Source organism: Chroicocephalus ridibundus, chromosome 6, assembly GCF_963924245.1.
Source record: "Chroicocephalus ridibundus chromosome 6, bChrRid1.1, whole genome shotgun sequence".
NCBI lineage: Eukaryota > Metazoa > Chordata > Aves > Charadriiformes > Laridae > Chroicocephalus > Chroicocephalus ridibundus.
The window spans coordinates 27956243-27974368 of record NC_086289.1 but is presented as its reverse complement, the minus strand read 5'-3'; the positions used below and the strand labels follow the sequence as shown (position 1 = coordinate 27974368).

The 18126-nt window shown below is 42.3% G+C and overlaps 1 protein-coding gene across 2 annotated transcripts in view; it reads right to left on the bottom strand.

Annotated features, from left to right (window-relative positions):
• Positions 1-1504: 1504 nt before the first annotated feature.
• Positions 1505-18126, bottom strand: part of LOC134517837 (L-threonine ammonia-lyase-like) — a 34810-nt gene continuing 18188 nt past the window's right edge. For both annotated transcript variants that reach the window (XM_063339793.1, XM_063339791.1), the window contains exons 7-12: positions 17644-17740; positions 16694-16769; positions 15894-16019; positions 14481-14648; positions 14108-14165; positions 1505-4778 (exon numbers count right to left, since the gene is read on the bottom strand). In XM_063339793.1, coding sequence (XP_063195863.1) covers positions 4680-4778; positions 14108-14165; positions 14481-14648; positions 15894-16019; positions 16694-16769; positions 17644-17740 — 624 coding nt within the window. In that variant the 3' untranslated portion in view covers positions 1505-4679. The remainder of the gene's footprint in view (positions 4779-14107; positions 14166-14480; positions 14649-15893; positions 16020-16693; positions 16770-17643; positions 17741-18126) is intronic.

The window sequence follows — 18126 nt, the reverse complement described above, 5'->3', positions numbered from 1 at the left end:
CATTTAGATCTTTCAGGCAACAGCAGAGCTGAGCCCCCTCACCAACCTCCCCTCAGGGCAGGGCGAGCCCCTCATATCCTCTCTGTGGATGCACTCAGGTGTGGCTGATCTGGCTCTGTCCCTTAAGGACGCTTCCTTTCTTCCTTGGAAGTCTCTGAGGACTCTTCCTTCAGAGAAATAAGCTATATGGGTTCAGGGTCGCTGTTGTTGTGTATGAATGTTATCGTATTACTTCCAAGCATTCACGTTTTATTACAGTGTTTTCCAAGCACAGCCACCAATTTGCGCAGCAGCTTTATATAAAATAAATAAATAAAGTGCTTTTGAACAATGGGAAATTCATCAGCTCAGGAGGGCACGGCATTCAGCGGGATTCCCCCTCCACTGGGATATAGCAAAAAGTTGGGAGTACATGGAAGCAAAGGTCTGTAATAGACAGAAACTCTGCAAACTTCAACATCCTACAAATGGCAGACTACTCACAATTAAACAAACAGCAAAGAAGGTGTCAGCAGTACCAAAGCCATCAAATAAATGACTGACAGGAATTATTGTCCAACGCCGGAGTCTTGCCGGTTCCTTTTCCCATCACTAAAGCACACGTGTAGGTCTGGATCTAGCAAAACTTTGATACAGCATGTCGAACACACTTACTGCATTTTGGGCTGGGAAGAAGGAACACACGTTTCTAAATCTTCCCAAAGAAGTAGGCTTAATGGTGAGGTGCTACTTGTAAGGACACGCCACCTGCACGGGGAGATGAACTTCTGATGCTAGGTAAACACATACTGGCAGAGCTTTAGATGTTAATCCACAGCTAACGGGACCTGGCTGAAGAAATTCAGGCATCAATGTGGGAAGCGGTTTTGTTTCAATTAAAGATATGCCTTGTTTGCATCAGTCCTTGGAAAAAGTTGTGCCGTGTCCCTGACAAACCTTGGGTTCATAGGGCTGCTCCCGAAGCTGAGTAGCTTAGCTCTGGTGGAAATGTGTGGGACAAGGCATCCTCTTCCACTGGAGACATGAATATGGATTTTAGCTGGTGGAGTCTGCTGCACCCTGAAATTTAAGGACTGGTTTACCCAATTTCACAATATTTCTGGTGTGCACCTCTGAGATGCGATTCACCAGATAACACAAACTTAATAGACCCACACAAGCCCAGCCCAGGATACCTCTGCACCCAGACTCTACACACTGCCCAGGAACGCAGCCAGGTACAGGCAAGGTGGTATTCCCACCTGGCCCAGCACGGGAAAGTCTCTTTCCAAGCCAGAAAGGAGAGACACTTACCCGGCCGCGCTGGCCAGCAGTCTGCAGTCTGGCAGGCTCCCGTCCCACTCCGCAGGGCAGAGCAGCAGTCCTGCCCCGCTGGGCTCACCTCCCCGGCAGCCCGGATGACATGGATTTCGTGTCAACGTCAACGACAGAGAAAGAAAAAAAAACAAACTCTGAATTTATAATGCAAGGCTGCTATCAGTACCATGTGAGAGAATGACAAATCTTTCATTGCTGAGGCGGCATAGCATAATTTTAATTATTTTTTGAATAAATACAATGCTTAGATTTACATTTTGCTGATTTAAGAGTTTGTGAAATTTTTACATGATCATTAAAGTTATTTTTTTTCAAGGTACATAAGAACACTATATAAAAATACATCTTTAAATGAAACATTTAAAAACACATTATTAGATTTTTGAAATGCCATAGTCCTATTATATTTTGTAATGCAAAAAGGTTAGCAGCACAGAGTTTTCAGTATTCTTTACAATTGCATACATTCATTTAAATGTTTAATTTTGATTTTTCTTTTCCTTTCAAAGTATTTCCTCCTGTCTTTAAAGCCAGTGGACTTGCATAAAAGCAATATAGAATGGAAGTCAACTCTGGTATCATTATATTCATACGTAAAGTGTTCACCACCGAAGAGTGATTTACAATTTATGTTTATACTTAACAAAATAAAAATAGAATTAAACTGCATATATCATGTTCGACATTTTAAGTAACTTCTAGACATCGCTTTCCTTTTTTTTTTCCTTAAAACACATTTTCAAAAATCATAGAGTGTTTTTTTGAGTGCATTGAATTTTGGTTGCCCTGTCTGCTACCTCTCTTGCCCCAGTTTTGTGAAGACTTGCTAAACGCAGTTCCCACTGATTAGAAAAGAAGCTGTTAATGCTCTGAGCTTCTAAAAAAATAAAGTCCAGGGTAATGCAGGGTGATAACCCAAGGACTCGGACAGCAGAAGCTGTTGGCCACTACTGAGAACTTTGGTTATAAAGTCCCATTTTCTTCTGAGACATCCTCAAAATTTCGTGAGACTTTTGCCAAGAGAAATGAGAGGATAATTAGACCCTTATTTATAGTAATTTTATGTCCCCAAATCTGCTCTTCATGATGTGATCCCTTGCATGTTTCAATGGAAGTAGCACGTACACAATATGTAGTCTGTCATCACATATTTCTGTACGGATTTCTTCAACTCTTCTGACCATGAAGAAAGGAGTTGTGTCTGACAGGCTGTGATTTACAGGATGCATTCTGGAGACCAGGGCCTGTGTCCATCGTTCCGGATGGCAAGAAGGGAAAGAAACTAACCATTGGGGCATCAATAGTTTTTGGTTCCACGTGCAAACCAACACAGTCTTTCCAAAAATAGACCAAATCAGTGAACTTCTATTATTTGTCCACTATTTGTGAGAGTCTCTTCTCTACTCCTGCTCCTTCATCAGCCACAAGAAGGAGGAATCAACAGACTCTTTCCCAGAAAAAAATACTGCAGAGATAGCCAGAATGCTGCCCTCTTTGTCCCACCTTGCAGGCACAAATTATAGATACAGCTGGATATCCATAAGTAGTAGATACAAAATAGATGAGATCTGCGTAAGATTTGATATGCGGTTAATTCTTTTCAGTCCATAGGGACCTTGCTCTAACGCTCCGGATGATGCCCTTCCCAGCCTACTGACGGACTAGGGTTAAGAGAGGGCAGAGGAAGCTTTCACCTACCCCAGGCCATCTGTCCTTCCACACGTGACTTCTTGGTTGTGCTTTAGAGACAAGTTTCCCACTGAAGAACCAGGAAAGGAAATGTACTAGCAAGCACATTCCGAACTGCAGGGGAGGACTAAAGATGGAAGCTCAATTTATAAATCGCAATTTGACAACAAAGGAGCATCACTATGGGCTTGCAGCATCTTTCTCCCCAAAAAGCTATAGCAGAAGTTGGTTTTCATGGACACCTAGCAACACCTCACCCAGCTCTGCACGTGGGAACTGGAATGATTTGGTCCCACGCAGCTCCTGGAGATGCTCCCTCTGACCTTGCTGTGTTTTCATTTGGGCTCTGCTGGGGCACTGCAGAATATATCATATTTGTTTTACATACTTGATTATTAACTTGATATGCTAGAGGCAGGATTAAGACCTCTCATTAAAATACCTACACCCAAAATTCGGATCAAGCCTGATTAAATTTAGCCAAGTGGAATGGCATATATTGGCTCTGTTGCAGCTGGCCTTAAATTGAACTTTGCCCAAGTGGAAAGGCAACTGTTGTATGCACAGTCAGAAGTGGGCCTGAATTTCTCTTACATTTTTTGCCATCCCACTCTGTTACTGTATCAGTTGGTCTCTGCCTGTAGTGATGAAAATGGTATTTAGGTCAATGTGTTCTTTCTTAATTGCATTAGCCACGTGCCTAAGACTTAGGCTTCCTCTTCTCCCAGCACTGCCTTTGGCTATTAACGTGTGGTCTTTAAATATATTTCACTCTTAACAGTGAACTTAATCTGTCAGGTGAGATGGATAGAGTCTGTTTCAGGCAGACTAAGATGATCAGTGGAACGCTAATTACAAAATTCGGACGGGTGGAGAGACCCCTTTTTATAAAGAAACACGAGCCATTTTATATGCTACTTTTTATACTGAGGGAAGAGTTACATTTGTATTCTGCATATGAGGTCTAATTATATTCAGAATATGTTCGTTTTTGGGTTTTTTTTTTTTAATTGCCACAACATCTTTTGGAACTTTATAAATAGCATCATTTTCCCTTGGGGGGGGGGTGGGGGGGAAGTACAATATTGGCTTTTATCTTCCAAGGGTTTTTTTTGTGTTTAAATTGCATTTTATCAGCATAATTTTTCCCACACATGATAACAAAGATCAGAACAGAAGTGTGCTCAGACCCACACCCACACACGTTTATATATCTCTTGAAGCAGATTCAGCAAATGGAGAACTGCTTCTGGCTTGGAAATGAAAAATTACTCTGTTAGTAGTATGGCAAAGTCCAGCAGAAGAAGCTGCATTACTTTAACTAGGGCATCAAAATCAAAAGACCTTTGAGAGGTCTATATGCCTTCTCTGTGTTTATTTATTGAATGCCATTGGATCCTACATACTAGCCAAAATCCAGACAGCCAGCTGACAATGAATTATTGAATTCCAACACCAGCAGAGACTAGAAGTTTCCCTTAGCTAAGCTAAAGTTTGGAGTTTAACTTTATTCCGAAGGACATTCACTACTTTTTGAGCAGGAAATAAATATCTTGAAACTATTCGCTAACTGTTCAGCTTTGAAAACCAATATTTGTTCTGAATGCCTCAAGATTAGGGCTCTGTGAAATACTTGTGAGAGGACCTCGGCCCTTTCCCTTGTGCTGTGCCCATCACCGCTCGGTCCAGGCAGCTGTGGGGTAGCGTTCCAAGAGCGCGTTCCTCAGCTGGGCCGCATGGATCTTGTCTCTGGTCTCCACGGTGCAAGTGACCTGGGAAAAGAATTAGGAACATTCCTGAAGGCATGGCAGCGATCTCAGACAAAGGCATTTCCAACTCAATCCTAAAATACGCTCGTAAAAGCAAAATGATCAGTTCAACGTGAAAACTCTGGACCACACGTCCCCTCTCTATGTAGGTAAAACTGACATTGCAGACTTCTGGGGCTCTTCCAGCCCTTCTGCATGGTCTAAAAACCTTCCAACAGCCCAACTTTATTGCCTTCAAAGTTTGAAGAAGATAGGCTGATCCTTTGCTGGCTCCTGGGCAAGTACTTGTCTGTTGTTGGTCTCCCTGAAGTCATCCATCCATTAGCAGCTTCTCTTTTCCGTTCCTTGGGGTATGTACGTGGTGCGGCTGTCACCTCATCCCATCTCCCATGTTTCTGGGCAGTGTTTGTTCCATCCTTCAAGCTTTTGTATTGGTTTGCATGGCAAGGTTTTGGTAGCAGGGGGGCTTACAGGGGTGGCTTCTGCGAGAAACTGCTAGAAGCTTCTGCTATGTCTGCCAGAGCCAATGCCAGCCAGCTCCAAGACAGACCCACCACTGGCCAAGGCTTAGACCATCAGCAATGGTGGTAGCACTTTGGGGGTAACATATTTAAGAAGGGGGGGAGGGAGGGGAAGCAACCCAGCAATTGCACCCAGACAGAGGAGTAAGAATATGTGAAAGCAACAACCCTGCAACACCCAGGTCAGCGAAGAAGGAGGGGAGGAGGTGCTCCAAGCGCCGGAGCAGAGATTCCCCTGCAGCCCACAGAGGTTCATGGTGGAGCAGATATCCACCTGCAGCCTGTGGAGGACCCCACACTGGAGCAGATGGATGCCCGAAGGAGGTTGTGAACCCATGGAGACCCTGCGCTGGAGCAGGCTCCTGGCAGGACCTCTGGACCCATGGAGAGAGGAGCCCACACTGGAGGAGGTTTGCTGGCAGGACTTATGACCCCATGGGGGACCCACGCTGGAGCAGTCTGTTCCTGAAGGACTGCACCCCATGGAAGAGACCCACGCCGGAGCAGTTTGTGAAGAACTGCAGCCCATGGGAAGGACTCACGTTGGAGAAGTTAATGGAGAGCTGTCTCCTGTGGGACAGACCCGCACACTGGAGCAAGGAAAGAGTGTGAGGAGCCCTCCCCCTGAGGAGGAAGGAGCAGCAGAGACAACGTGTCATGAACTGACCACAACTCCCATTCCCTGTCCCCCTGTGCTGCTCCGAGTGGGGGCAGGTGGAGAAATGGGGAGTGAAACCAAGCCTGGGAAGAACGGAAGGGTGGGGGGAAGGTGGGATCTGGTTTTATTTCTCTTTGTCCTACTCTGATTTGACTTGTAATAAATGAAATTAATTTTTTTTCCCCAAGTCGAGTCTGTTTTGCCCGTGACAGTAATTGCTGAGTGATCTTGTCCTTATCTCAACCCATGAGCCTTTCATTATATTTTCTCTCCCCCTCTCTAGCTGAGGAGTCAGAGCTGGGGTCCAGCCAGGGTCAACCCCCCACAGCTTTTTATATTCTCCTCCTCTTCCCTCTCATGGAGTTGTCCCCCAGTCCTTTATAATCTCTGCAGTATTTTGGCTGGTTTCCTCTACTCACACACCTTGTTTTATTCTGATTCTTTTGTTTGCTCATTGCATCACTTCTAGTTATCTGTTAGGGTTGCTCTGTTGCTAAATCAAAGTAAACCCAGGCAAACCTAATCTTGATAATTTTCTTTTTATTCTTTGCTTGCCTTCACACGCAGTCACTGAAGACAATAACTTCAATGTCATTTTTTCAATTCTTCTTTAATCCTTCTCTTCTACATACTTGTATCTCTACTGCATCATTTGAAAATCTGGGTGCTACTGAAGGTAAGGCAGCAATGTGAAGGTGCAGAAGGAAAATTATACTTTACAATTTTAGACCACTAAGTTCTGACGCCACTGACCCTGCTGGAATTATCACTAATGTTGAAAGTGCCACGTGGAAAAAAGACCTCACTGAAACACGGAAATCTAGCGAGGAAAGGATCCAAGATGAGTCACGACGCAACAACAGACAGTTTATTGTAATAGGCAAATCTACAGAGAACAGAGAAAAAACTGGTCATGGTAACCTTAAGGTGGACTACTAGAGACAGATGCCTCGGTAAAATGTTCCTACCAGAGCCGCAGCCTTTACAGAAAGCAACAAGGCAAAAAATAAAATTGTCTCTATGCAAATATGTTTATGAGGACATTTCTAAATACGAACTACGTGAATTCATAGTTTCCTGGAATGAGCTTAAAGTAACAATAAACCTTTAGCAAAACTGTTGGATGAGAAGATAAAACACTAAATCCAGGTTATTCTGATCCAGTTAAAGATGTCCCTGCTTACTGCAGAGGGGTTGGACTAGATGACCTTTAAAGGTCCCTTCCAACCCAACACATTCTGTGATTTTGTGATTCTGTAAACAGCCATGAGCTCACTTCATTATAAAACTGGCTATAGCTTCTTAGATATCCATCATGAAATAAGCCACATTTCTGATCTGTTTTCCTAGTTCTTCACCTCTTATCTGGAGCATAGTTCTGTTCTCATTTGGTTCTTTGTAACACAAATTAGATGCTAATTTTTTTCTCCTCTGAAAAAGTGGGATTTAGCTTCAAGAGAAGGACAGTCACCGAAAACCATTAATAATGAGGGAAGAGGAGAGAACACAAAGATTAGGAAAAGTATCTAAAGGATATCTAGGCACCAAAGTACCAGACAGCCATTATCCGTTCCCTGGCTCATATAAAATCCCTAAAGCTTTGCAGTCATATCTTCAAGAGCACGCACTCATCTCCCACGGAGTCTGTAATTAATAAAAACCACCTTTTTCCCCATCCACTGCAATCCTGCCTGCTTTGTCCTAAGCAAATCAATTGCTGTGCTTGGAACCAGCCTGGACTTGCCAGGTTCAGCTTTGGATGTTTGGCAGCACGTTGTTGCTCTGCCCTGGGAGCACGCATGGGAAAGCATTTTGATTTACTGAGCTGACTGTCCTCCCCTCTGCCCTTTTCTTTCTGCGAATGATTGAGCCAGATAGACTTGGATAGATTGGAGCCAGAGAGCTTGTAAACCGTTCAGATAAATACTGTCTTTTTGTTCTGCGCACGCACAGCATTCAACACATGATATATCCATTAGTATGCTGCACTGTATTGTAAAAGTAATAACAACAACAGCAGAAATAACAAATAACTCCAGAAATTTACCTGATTTTTTTTTTTTTTTTTTTTTTTTTACACTTGTCAGATAGAGGAAGAGAACATTTGCTCACAGCAGGAGCGAACAGGGAGTCTCTCACTCCACAATTCAGAGCAGCTACAGATCTAAACAGCGAGGAAGGCAAGAATTTGCTTTCTTGCTCAGCTTAAGCCAATTTACACTGCAGTTTTACCGTCACAGAACTCCTCTCTCCCTTTGGTTCACCTGGGAAGTCTGATTTACATGAGTCTCCAATGGGGCAATCCTCCTATTCATGGGGAGGTGCGTGAGGATTGTATTTATCTAGGATGAAGGGTCTCCTAGGTACTACTAACCTACAGGAGGTGGCATACCTACTGATGAACTAAGAGTTAGGACTCCAAACTGGTCTTATTTAAGAACAAATGACAAAACCTATTGCCTGATGTTTCTTACACTCTGGAGAAGATAACCCACGACAACTACAAAAAACTTTAAATTTATTCCAAACCCATAAGACCTTGGTATTAGACATAGGCTTTTTGATTCAGCAGAGCTCTCACTGACTGCAGGACCATGTTTGCAGAGCAGACCTTCCTTTTCCATGTATCAAAAAAACCCACAAAAAACCAACAACAGCAAAACCCAAGCACATCTTAATGCATTTCTCTCCTGCATATTATATCCTTGCTGGATTAAAAAATTATAATTATAAAATAATTATCTGGTCCTGTAAGACTGTTAAAATAACCAGCCAGATGAATCTTTTACTGCATTTAGAGTTCTGCCTAGGGTTTAGTTAGCCTGTTGGGTTTTTTTAATAGCATTCCTGTAAGTAATGGAAGACAGAGAAGTCTTCACTGACTATTGATGTCTTGTGGGTTTTATTTAATAACTAGAAATAATTGAGGGAGCAGGACAAAAACTGGAAAAAGAGATAAAGGAAAAAAATCGATCACAAGTTATTACCCTATGCAACACCAAAATCCAGATGCATAAATTAAAATATTCATAGGAATTAATTCCATTTCAAAGAAAGGAAAGTTCATAACTTCACAAAAGGAGGAAATTTGCAAAGTTCTGGGCTGAATAATTTGGGCAATGGGGTGGGCACCTCTGCTCCCCTTTAACTGCAAGTGTCACATGTGGGCACTTAGCCTTTTAGATCGTATTTCCCTGTATATTAAAAGTTAGTTTGCTGTGACTCTCAGCTCCCTGATGCCTCATGTCTGTATGCTGTGTGTGCCAGTGAAGATACTGGGTGGGCACGCTGAGCCAGGGCTAGAGAGCTGAGGAAATGGCAGTAGCATTGCTCAACCACAAGATTTCAGTCTTTTGTGCTTTTCCAGGCTCCATGTAAAGATAGATCATAACCAGGTAGTGCAATTCCCTTTGTCTCTGACAAGTCCATTGAACCTTTGTATCCCACTTCTTTAATCCTAGAAACCATATTCGCCTTCTCAGCTGTTGGTCTTGGAGGATTCTCAGAACTTAATATTCACAATATACCATGCTCAGCAACAGTACAGGTTTGCTTGCATGAAGATCACTGGAGTTAGAAACGAAAGCTTTATTTAAATACACTGGTTTCAGTCCTACGACTAAAGCAAAACTTTCCATTTCTATTAGAAAAAAAATAATCAACAACTGGGCAATTTTCTGAATTATGCAGTAAACACACAGTGTAGTTTACTGCACATTACAGATTATTTGGTCACAGCACTTCAGTTTACGGTTTGGGGATCAGGTGCCAGATAGTCCCCAAGGTCAGCGCAATGCAATACTTGAGAAAGAGCGCAACAGCTGCCACAGATGGCACTTGGTTGTGCAACCTGAGCCCTTATCTTTTGGCATACTCTTGCATTCAGGTCGGTGAACACAAGCACGAACAAGTTACCGCTGCATTACCTAAGTCAGATAATAATCCAACAGGTCTACTCTTAGCCTCCCCGCAGTCAGGTTCTTACTTCTACAACTGGGGCAGGCTGTTCTGTACCAGCTGAGTCTGCTGTGGGACGAACGGCATTAAAGAAAACAACCAAATTATTTTGGAGAGCCTCAGAAGAAATGTATTGTTGAACTTCCCACTCCAAACATCTCCATTTTGCAGCTGGGGAACAGAAGCATGGAAACAGTGCCCTGCCCACATCATGCAGGAAGTGCTTTAGGAATGATACCATCCTTCTCGTAACCAGGCAGCTGCGTGCTCCCCTATATTCCCTTCACAGGACAATAATATGGAATATGTTGGCAACTGGGGACTCTAATCCAAAATATTCTCCTCTGGCCTTTTACAAAATACAAGTCGGTCCAAACGAATTTACTCAAATTGACCAGAGCAGACTAAAATAAATTAATGAGTTCTGGCCTGAGGTGAATAAACTGTATGGAAAAAGCAGGTATACACCACACAGAGTGAGCCAGGATACCCAGCACTGCTGGGGCAGTGTGTAATCTTATTGTAAAGAAAAAGCAACAGTTGATTTAAGAATTAGTATTTTTGTTGCACAGTCAGAGGGGGAAGTAATGCGAAGTTCTTGTCACAATTGGTCTCTTTCAAGCTATGTAAAACCACAGCAGAGTTAAGCTCCCGAGAGGCTGGAAGTGAACAGACCAGACGACCCCATAACATCAAACAAGACCGAGGTCAGCGGGAAAACTGCCACCGCAGCTGCTTCTCTGCAAAGCTGCTGGAGAACCTCAAGACCTTGCAGGCCCTCGCTGATCTGTTCCAGGACCCTGTTCCAGTCTGATTATGCTGGAGTTTCAGCGGTGAGGAGAAGACATTTTTTTTCAGCTGAGTTGCTTGAGTCCAAACACGAGACACCCACTAGGCAGGCAAGTTGCTGTTCTACAGCAGAGTCTTGCATGGCTTCATAGCAAAGATAGTTCTACCTTATTAAGTTGCTTATTGATTTTGCTCATTGACTTCTCTCTGAGTCAATAATATTATGAAATTAAAGGGATTTAAATAGTTATAAAGACATTTACAGATGGAAGCAATTTAAGTGATAAATTGTCCCACATAGAGTCTGATAAAGGATAGGGCAAGTTCACAGAAGCAAATTGCAGCTTCCTCCCACAAACTGGCTAATCCTTTAGATCTCAGTATCCAGTTAGCTGGTGATACCAAATGATTTTTTCCTTAGCTCTGATCTTTATTTCTGTCTAGATTTTCATGGTCATCTAACCTGCTTCGATAGCTGTAAAATGTGAAGCCTACTAGAATGGTTATTTGTATGATTTGCTAAGAGTTATCTGTTTCAATAGTGGGACTTTGGAAGCCATTTCTGAACTGCTCAGATAAGAGTGAATTAGGGTGTAGTCCTCTGCAAAACAGAAATCCAGTATGAGCCACAAGGAAAGAAAATCTAAACGTGACCAGCTGATCCCACTGCTCAAGGCAATTCATTAAGAATCATCTGAATCTAATGTAGCCATAATCCTTTTTTTACTTTTTTTTTAATTTAAAAAGATCTCTTATTTTTGCCAGTAAAATGTTCCAAAAGTTATTTTTCCAGAAGTGTTATTTGGACATAAATCTTCCTTTTAGAAAGTCTGTACTACTCCATGCAATCAGACTATCAGCAAGGATCTTCCCACAGAGTGTTCCAAGTGTGCACCAGATGAATAAACACTAACCCAGCAAGGCATTTCACCAGAGGGGGAAAGAAATATATCTCTATCTTCCTGATAAGCAGTGACTAGAAGCCAAGTTTCTCTCCTTTGGAAATGAAGGGGTAAATCTAAAAGGATGATTAAATACCGAGATGACAATCTTGACAGGACTGATTTAATGCTTCAAATAAGTCGCTACACTTACTTACTGCTCTGTTCTGTCAAACATCATCTATATCCACAGTCGAAAGTATGTATTAGAGTGGAGTGGATATAGCTGTAATGCCTTTCTTATTATTGGGAGAGTTGGTGTTGTTCAGCCTGGAGAAGAGAAGGCTCTGGGGAGACTTTGATGTGGCCTTGCAGTACTTAAAGGGGGCCTACAGGAAAGATGGGGACAAACGTTTCAGCAGGGCCTATTGCGATAGGACAAGGGGTAATGGCTTTAAACTAAAAGAGGGAAGCTTTAGACTAGATAGAAGGAAGAATTTTTTTACGATGGGGGTGGAGAAACACTGGCACAGGTTGTCCAGAGACATGGTAGATGCCCCATCCCTGGAAACATTCAAGGTCATGATCTAGTTGAAGATGTCCCTGCTCATTGCAGGGGGTTGGACTAGATGACCTTCTAAGGTCCCTTCCGATGCAAACTGTTCTATGATTATTACCACCCGTTCAACACACGATAATTTTGGTTCTTGATCCAGATTTAAAGTGCATGCTTAATTTAATGTGCTGTGATTTACACTGATGAAAATGATGCAAAGTTCTTCGCAGGTCTGCTGTAGTAGCAAATGCTTAAAATTCTTTGCTGACACAGGGCTTTGGCCCTTATCAGCAACAAAGCAAAAAGCAAAACCTCCCCCACGTGTATTAGCTTTACGATGAAGTTATGTACATTTCTCTATATCCGTCTCGAGCAAACTCATTTTGACGCTTAAAGATAAATTCAATGTTCTACCCTTTTTGGGTACCCTTGTTTTAGTTTTCAAAGAAAAGCTTCACGATTCACTAGGTGTTACCAGATAGAGCTGCCTCCAAAGTCACAGAGGTCTATAAATCTGGATCGCTACTTTGTACTTCACATCTAATTATCCGATAGCCTCTCCCAGGCTGATTAAAAGCCATCATGCAAATCCAACATCCAATTAAATTATTCATGGGTGCAAATTCCTCCCTTCAATCCTCTTGTGGTACAACAGTGTCGGATTCTTCAAGTGGACAGCCAGTGAAAATACAGTGTGTTTAAAGTACAGACAATAGCACATGGCACTTCATTCAGGGACTGTATTTACTACAGATTCTGATAAAATTGCCCCATTGGAAGAGGTTGCAAGAGCAGTGGAAAATTGTTCTAACACTCTCAACCAAAAACTAAGAGAGTGGATTTTGTTTAATTTACTTAGTAGCATTAATAAACATTACTTCATAAAAATCACATTGAAAACTTTAGAAGAGTTACAGAGTTTGTTAAATCTAGCCTTCAGTAAAAATTTTTTTCAGAGTTAAATTAGTCACTGAATCAGAGATACTTTTCTACCCCGTGTAGTGGCACGTTATATTCAAGTTATCAGCTTATTGTTACGGTACACTGAGGAACAATATAGTTTTAACCCTAGACACTTGTGAAAACTGATAATATTGTGTTCTGAAAGACATTTGTGAACTTCATTGTCGTCCTTTGCTAAAGCCATCTTTAATCTAACCTATTCTTTATATCCGCAAGGGAAAATACTAAACAGGTTTTTATATGCAGGTGGGAAATTAGATTTAAATGCCAAAATGGAATAACTTGCTTACTCAATAGCATTACTGAATTCCAGTTATGAGCCTGTTCTGCAAAGATCCCTAATTTGACTTCCACCTGTGATTTCACAAAGCCAGGTTGGACTCAGACAGCAGTAGCATGAAATCAGTGGAACCACACCTTTGCCAAACCAGTTGAAATGAGAGATATGCCATGAGACAAATGATCCTTTTGAGATGCCTTTAACTGATAACGCCTCCTCACTGTCACTGTATCAAATGCTCAACAAAGGAATAACGATTTTGCTCTGTGCTCTCTGTGGATAAGGTGCAAAACTGAGTCCCTGGTTAAAAATGAGGATTCCTTGAGAGTAAGGGTGTTCTCCACATTGCTCTAAGGCAAATTGATCTCGGATAATTACAGCCAGCCTACACAGCTGGCTCTTCAAGTTCTGGACGGATGCTGCAGCTTGCTCACCACCTCCGGCACACCACCACACACGTAAGGAAGGTTTGCAATAGTGACAGCTGGCGTATTTCACCCACAGTGTCGCAACAGCAGGTAAAACAGGTCCTGTATTATTTACATGCCTGACAAGCGTTTGGTGAGGCAAGCTGCTGTATAACACAGAAGAAATTATCTATCACACAGCTCCCCGATTCACCGTGCACACTCTATTGGACTTCTTCAACATAGTCATATAGAGGTATAGGAAAACAGAATAAATTAAGGGAGGCCAGTACTACTAGTGAAATTGCATCTCATCTTACCTCGACAGTGAAGAGCTCAGATGTCACAAACGTGCGTTCCTGTCTGATATCCAAAACTCTAGATCAAATAAGGGATAAATTAGAGATCGTAAGAATCCATTGTCATTGTAAAGCAGTTACTGTAAGTGTTCAGACAGTAGCTACCTTTGCTGCTTTCTGTATTAGACACTTATTCTGTGCTGCAAAGGTGCTTTCACTTTGGAATAAAAATGAAGGAAATAAATTTTTTTTATGAAATATAACAATAAAAACTCGTTTGATTAATTAGTTAGTTACAGACTTGCCTTCAGAGAACGTTTTGAAACATGTTCAAATCTTTGATAATCTTTGTGCTATTCTGTGACTATATTTCCCTACTATTAGCCTGACTTACCTTGCTTCTTCCCGAGCCAAAATCTCCAGGAGCTTTGAAATGTCTCCTGGGCAGTCAGAAAGCACAAGGGAAAATCTGCACACTCTGTTATCGAGGGTCAGGGCCCGAGCTATGCACTGTTGCAGCAAATGTAACTCCAAGTTTCCACTGCATATAACAATTGCCACTCTGAGAGAGAAAAACAGGATTTTTGATTAGCACTTTTCTCTGCAAAGGAACCATAAATCACAGACACTGTATTCAATATCAGCTTCACATCTGCGAGGACTGCCCTCGAGGAAATATGTGTTAAGTGTCAGAGGGGCTCCTGGCTCTCAGCATCAATTGTGGGCAGGCAGTGGGAGCCTAGAAGCTGGTTGCATTTGTTGGTCTGAAACTTTGTTTTCATTTTGCATTTCCTGGAGATTTTAATTTTGTTAGGGATAACTAGCTGGAGAATTCTAGGTCTGTTTCAAATTTTAAAAGTGTGTCATCATTTTTCCCTGGAATTTCTGAGTGTCAGCCTCTTAATGGTTAGATAACACATATGTTCAAGGCTTTCTGTAACCATTAATTAAATCCATCTCAACATTGCAACATGAGTGCAGAAATGTCTGAAGAGCAAGTGAAGAGCCACATGGTTAGCCCGTGATAATCTCTCTCTGCAGAGTCAAACCTGACCTCTTTAAACCCAAACCTTTGCATTTTCCTTTTTATTTTATCTGTCCCGAACTGAAATTTGTTGCTGCTCTATATGTATTCTGTCAGCCTCTTCTGAAGAATTGCCTCAGCAGTATTTTATCCTACAATGCTGTGCATTGGAAAATTTATTTTGTCTTGAGTGTATGTATGTTTAAATACATTCTGGACTATGTCCTGAGCCAAGGCTCAATCCACTTAAGTACCGCGTGCTCAAGCCCCGATGCAAGAAGGCACTTACCCACACCTTTAACAGTAAGCACAAGGGTAATCCCACTGAGTCTCTGAGGAGGAGTTCTCGGGGCTGGGAGGCAGGTGTCACTGAGTGACTGCAGAAGACAGCCTAGCTCCCATCCCACCACAGACAGGGCTGATTTCCACAAGTGGGATGAGAGAAGGCAACAGGCTGACGCGAGCAGGATGCTCGCCCGGCACATGTGACTGTGCCTCCCGGAGTTGTGTGTAACTGCCTTTCTGCCAACCATTTGAAAATATAGGGAAACAACAAGATTTGTCACGTTTCCTGGCTGACATTTTGTCTTGTTCAACATGATCTTTTGACTTGTGAGCAGTCTCTTCAGCCTGAAGTAGATGCCACAGATAAGCCCGTTGCCAGTTCAGGGGCAGGAACTGCATCGTCAGTCATAAAACAAGTAGCTTCTCCCCGTTTCCTGGGACCAAGGCACCCAACCCCATGTTTTTGCCAGAGTTCCCCGTTTGCAATAGCTGACGTACCTTTTACCCTTCAATTCAGGCAGCTTCCCCGCAACCAATGCTGCAAGTCCAATGGCCCCTTCTGCATCAACCGTGGCTCGCTCATACTCCAGCAATCTCAGCATTGAAATGAGGATGTCCTCCTCCCTGAAGGCAAAAGAGTTGTGTCAAAACAAAACAAAACAAGCTACCAAAATCAGAAGACAATGCATTTGTGTATAACTGAATTCCTTCCATCCTCCCAGGTACATACGACCCCAAGGTGGTGTTATAGAAAGCTGTGCTGCTGGGGGTGAATGCACATCTTAGTCTTGTTATTCACTGAAAGACAGGATGGCATGTTCTACCAACTTGGGCTTTCTGCGAAGGTTTAGAAGAGTTTTGTCAAAGGCTGCCTTCAGGTATTGTAGAACTCAACAAGGACAAGTTTTACACCCAGAGCACGTCCAGGTACTAGCAGCAGGGGAAGTTTTGGCCAAAGGGGTTGGTCTGGACGACGCTCTTAGTCATATGATTTAGTTTTAGGTACTCTTGTGAGGAGCATGGAGTTGGACTCCATGATCCTTGATGGGTGTTTTCCAACTTGGGATACTCGACAATTCTATGATATGTGGGATTGGGTTCAGTGTCTCCAGTGCCCCTCTTGGAAGGAAAGGCAGCCCACCACCACCATGCTCTCACAGGGTGTGCATGATGGCAACTCCTGCCGACCTGCTCTCCACTGTATATGAAGAGCCTCCATACTCTGGTAGTACAGCACATTTTTCACATACAACAATGTTCACCCAGTATTATCCATTTCACTCTTTTTTTTCACCTACCTCACAGCAACAACTTTATCCACAAGTTTCCCAGTCAGCTGCAAAGAATTGCTGCCAAAGCAAAGTCCGCTCACATCTGCAGATTTCAAAAGACAAAAATATGAAGCTGCCTGCTTTAGACAAGTTCAATATTTTTGAGTCTTGACTGTTTTGTGCCCTTAATGAGTGCAACATGAGTGCTGTTATATAATCTTAAGTTGTTTGACTTTTTTTATATGACAAAAATGCATTTGGTAACAAAAGACCAGGAAGATTTTGACATTTTGGATCCCTTTAAGAAAGTTATGATTCTTCACCGGCTTATTTGCACTGGAAGAGTGACACTGCAGCCCAGCATTTTTCACTCTTCAATGAAGCTTGAATGAGAGAAGAACCAAGCGTGGCACTGGATTTGTCAGTTACAGCAGGACAGTTAGCAAAGGAGTCCAGAGAAAGAGAGTTGTTTGTTTGTAAACCTCCCATTTAATCCAAAGCTTCCAGAGATTTGAACATCAGGTAAACAAGATATTCTTAAATTGCTTAACAGCTGAGCTGTGGAAACAACTGTATCATTTGTAAATGCTGCTGTTCCGAAAACAGTTTTGTGAGTCTAAATATTTAAGCACTGCATTTTCCTGCCTTTTCACAAATTAATACTTTACATGAGAGTTTTACCATTGACTTCACTGGTTAAGACACTGCTTTATGTGAGCACAATTGTCAGATAAATGCTCTCATATTTCTAAGTATTGACCTGAACATTTCAAGTGCACTGGAAATAGAATTGCACCCTGGGGGGGGGTGTGGGGGGGAAATGTGGCAGAAGTTGCTCCTACAGCTTGAATTGAATTCTGACTCTTCAGAGATTTCCTTTAAAATATGTTTGACCTGAATTAGCGAGAAAATCATAGGGTTGGAGAAATCAATTGCAACCTTTATTTTACCTCCAAAAGAATAGTGCATTTTCTTACCTCCATAAAAGTGATGATTGCTGCAAGCCTGGTCTTCAGTTGGGTGGCCAGCCTTTAAGGACTGTTGCAATACAGGGAAATTCTCAGATTCAACCCCCTGGGGAAGACAAATGTTGTCACTTGTTTATTGATCCAGTTATAACAGAAGTCACCACCAAAGTGGACACCAAAAAAGCTACCCAAAGTTTCCTCTTCTAATTAACAGATAATTTCAAACGGCATAATAACTGTGCTATCACTAAACTTATCCTGTCGCTTATCTAGGGTCAATCTTTTCCTGTAAGAAATTATTTCAAAACACAGAACTGGATTTCATTTACTTTGGAAGAGTCTTCCCATGTTTTTTTCTTAAATTCAGCCAAGCAGCCAAGGGAGAGGAGGCTTCCCAGTCTCTCAGAGGCTCTTCTCCTAGGTAAAGCCCACAGGATCAGACAGTCCCTGTCCCCAGCATATGCAGTCTCTGCCAGTGTATCACTAGATACC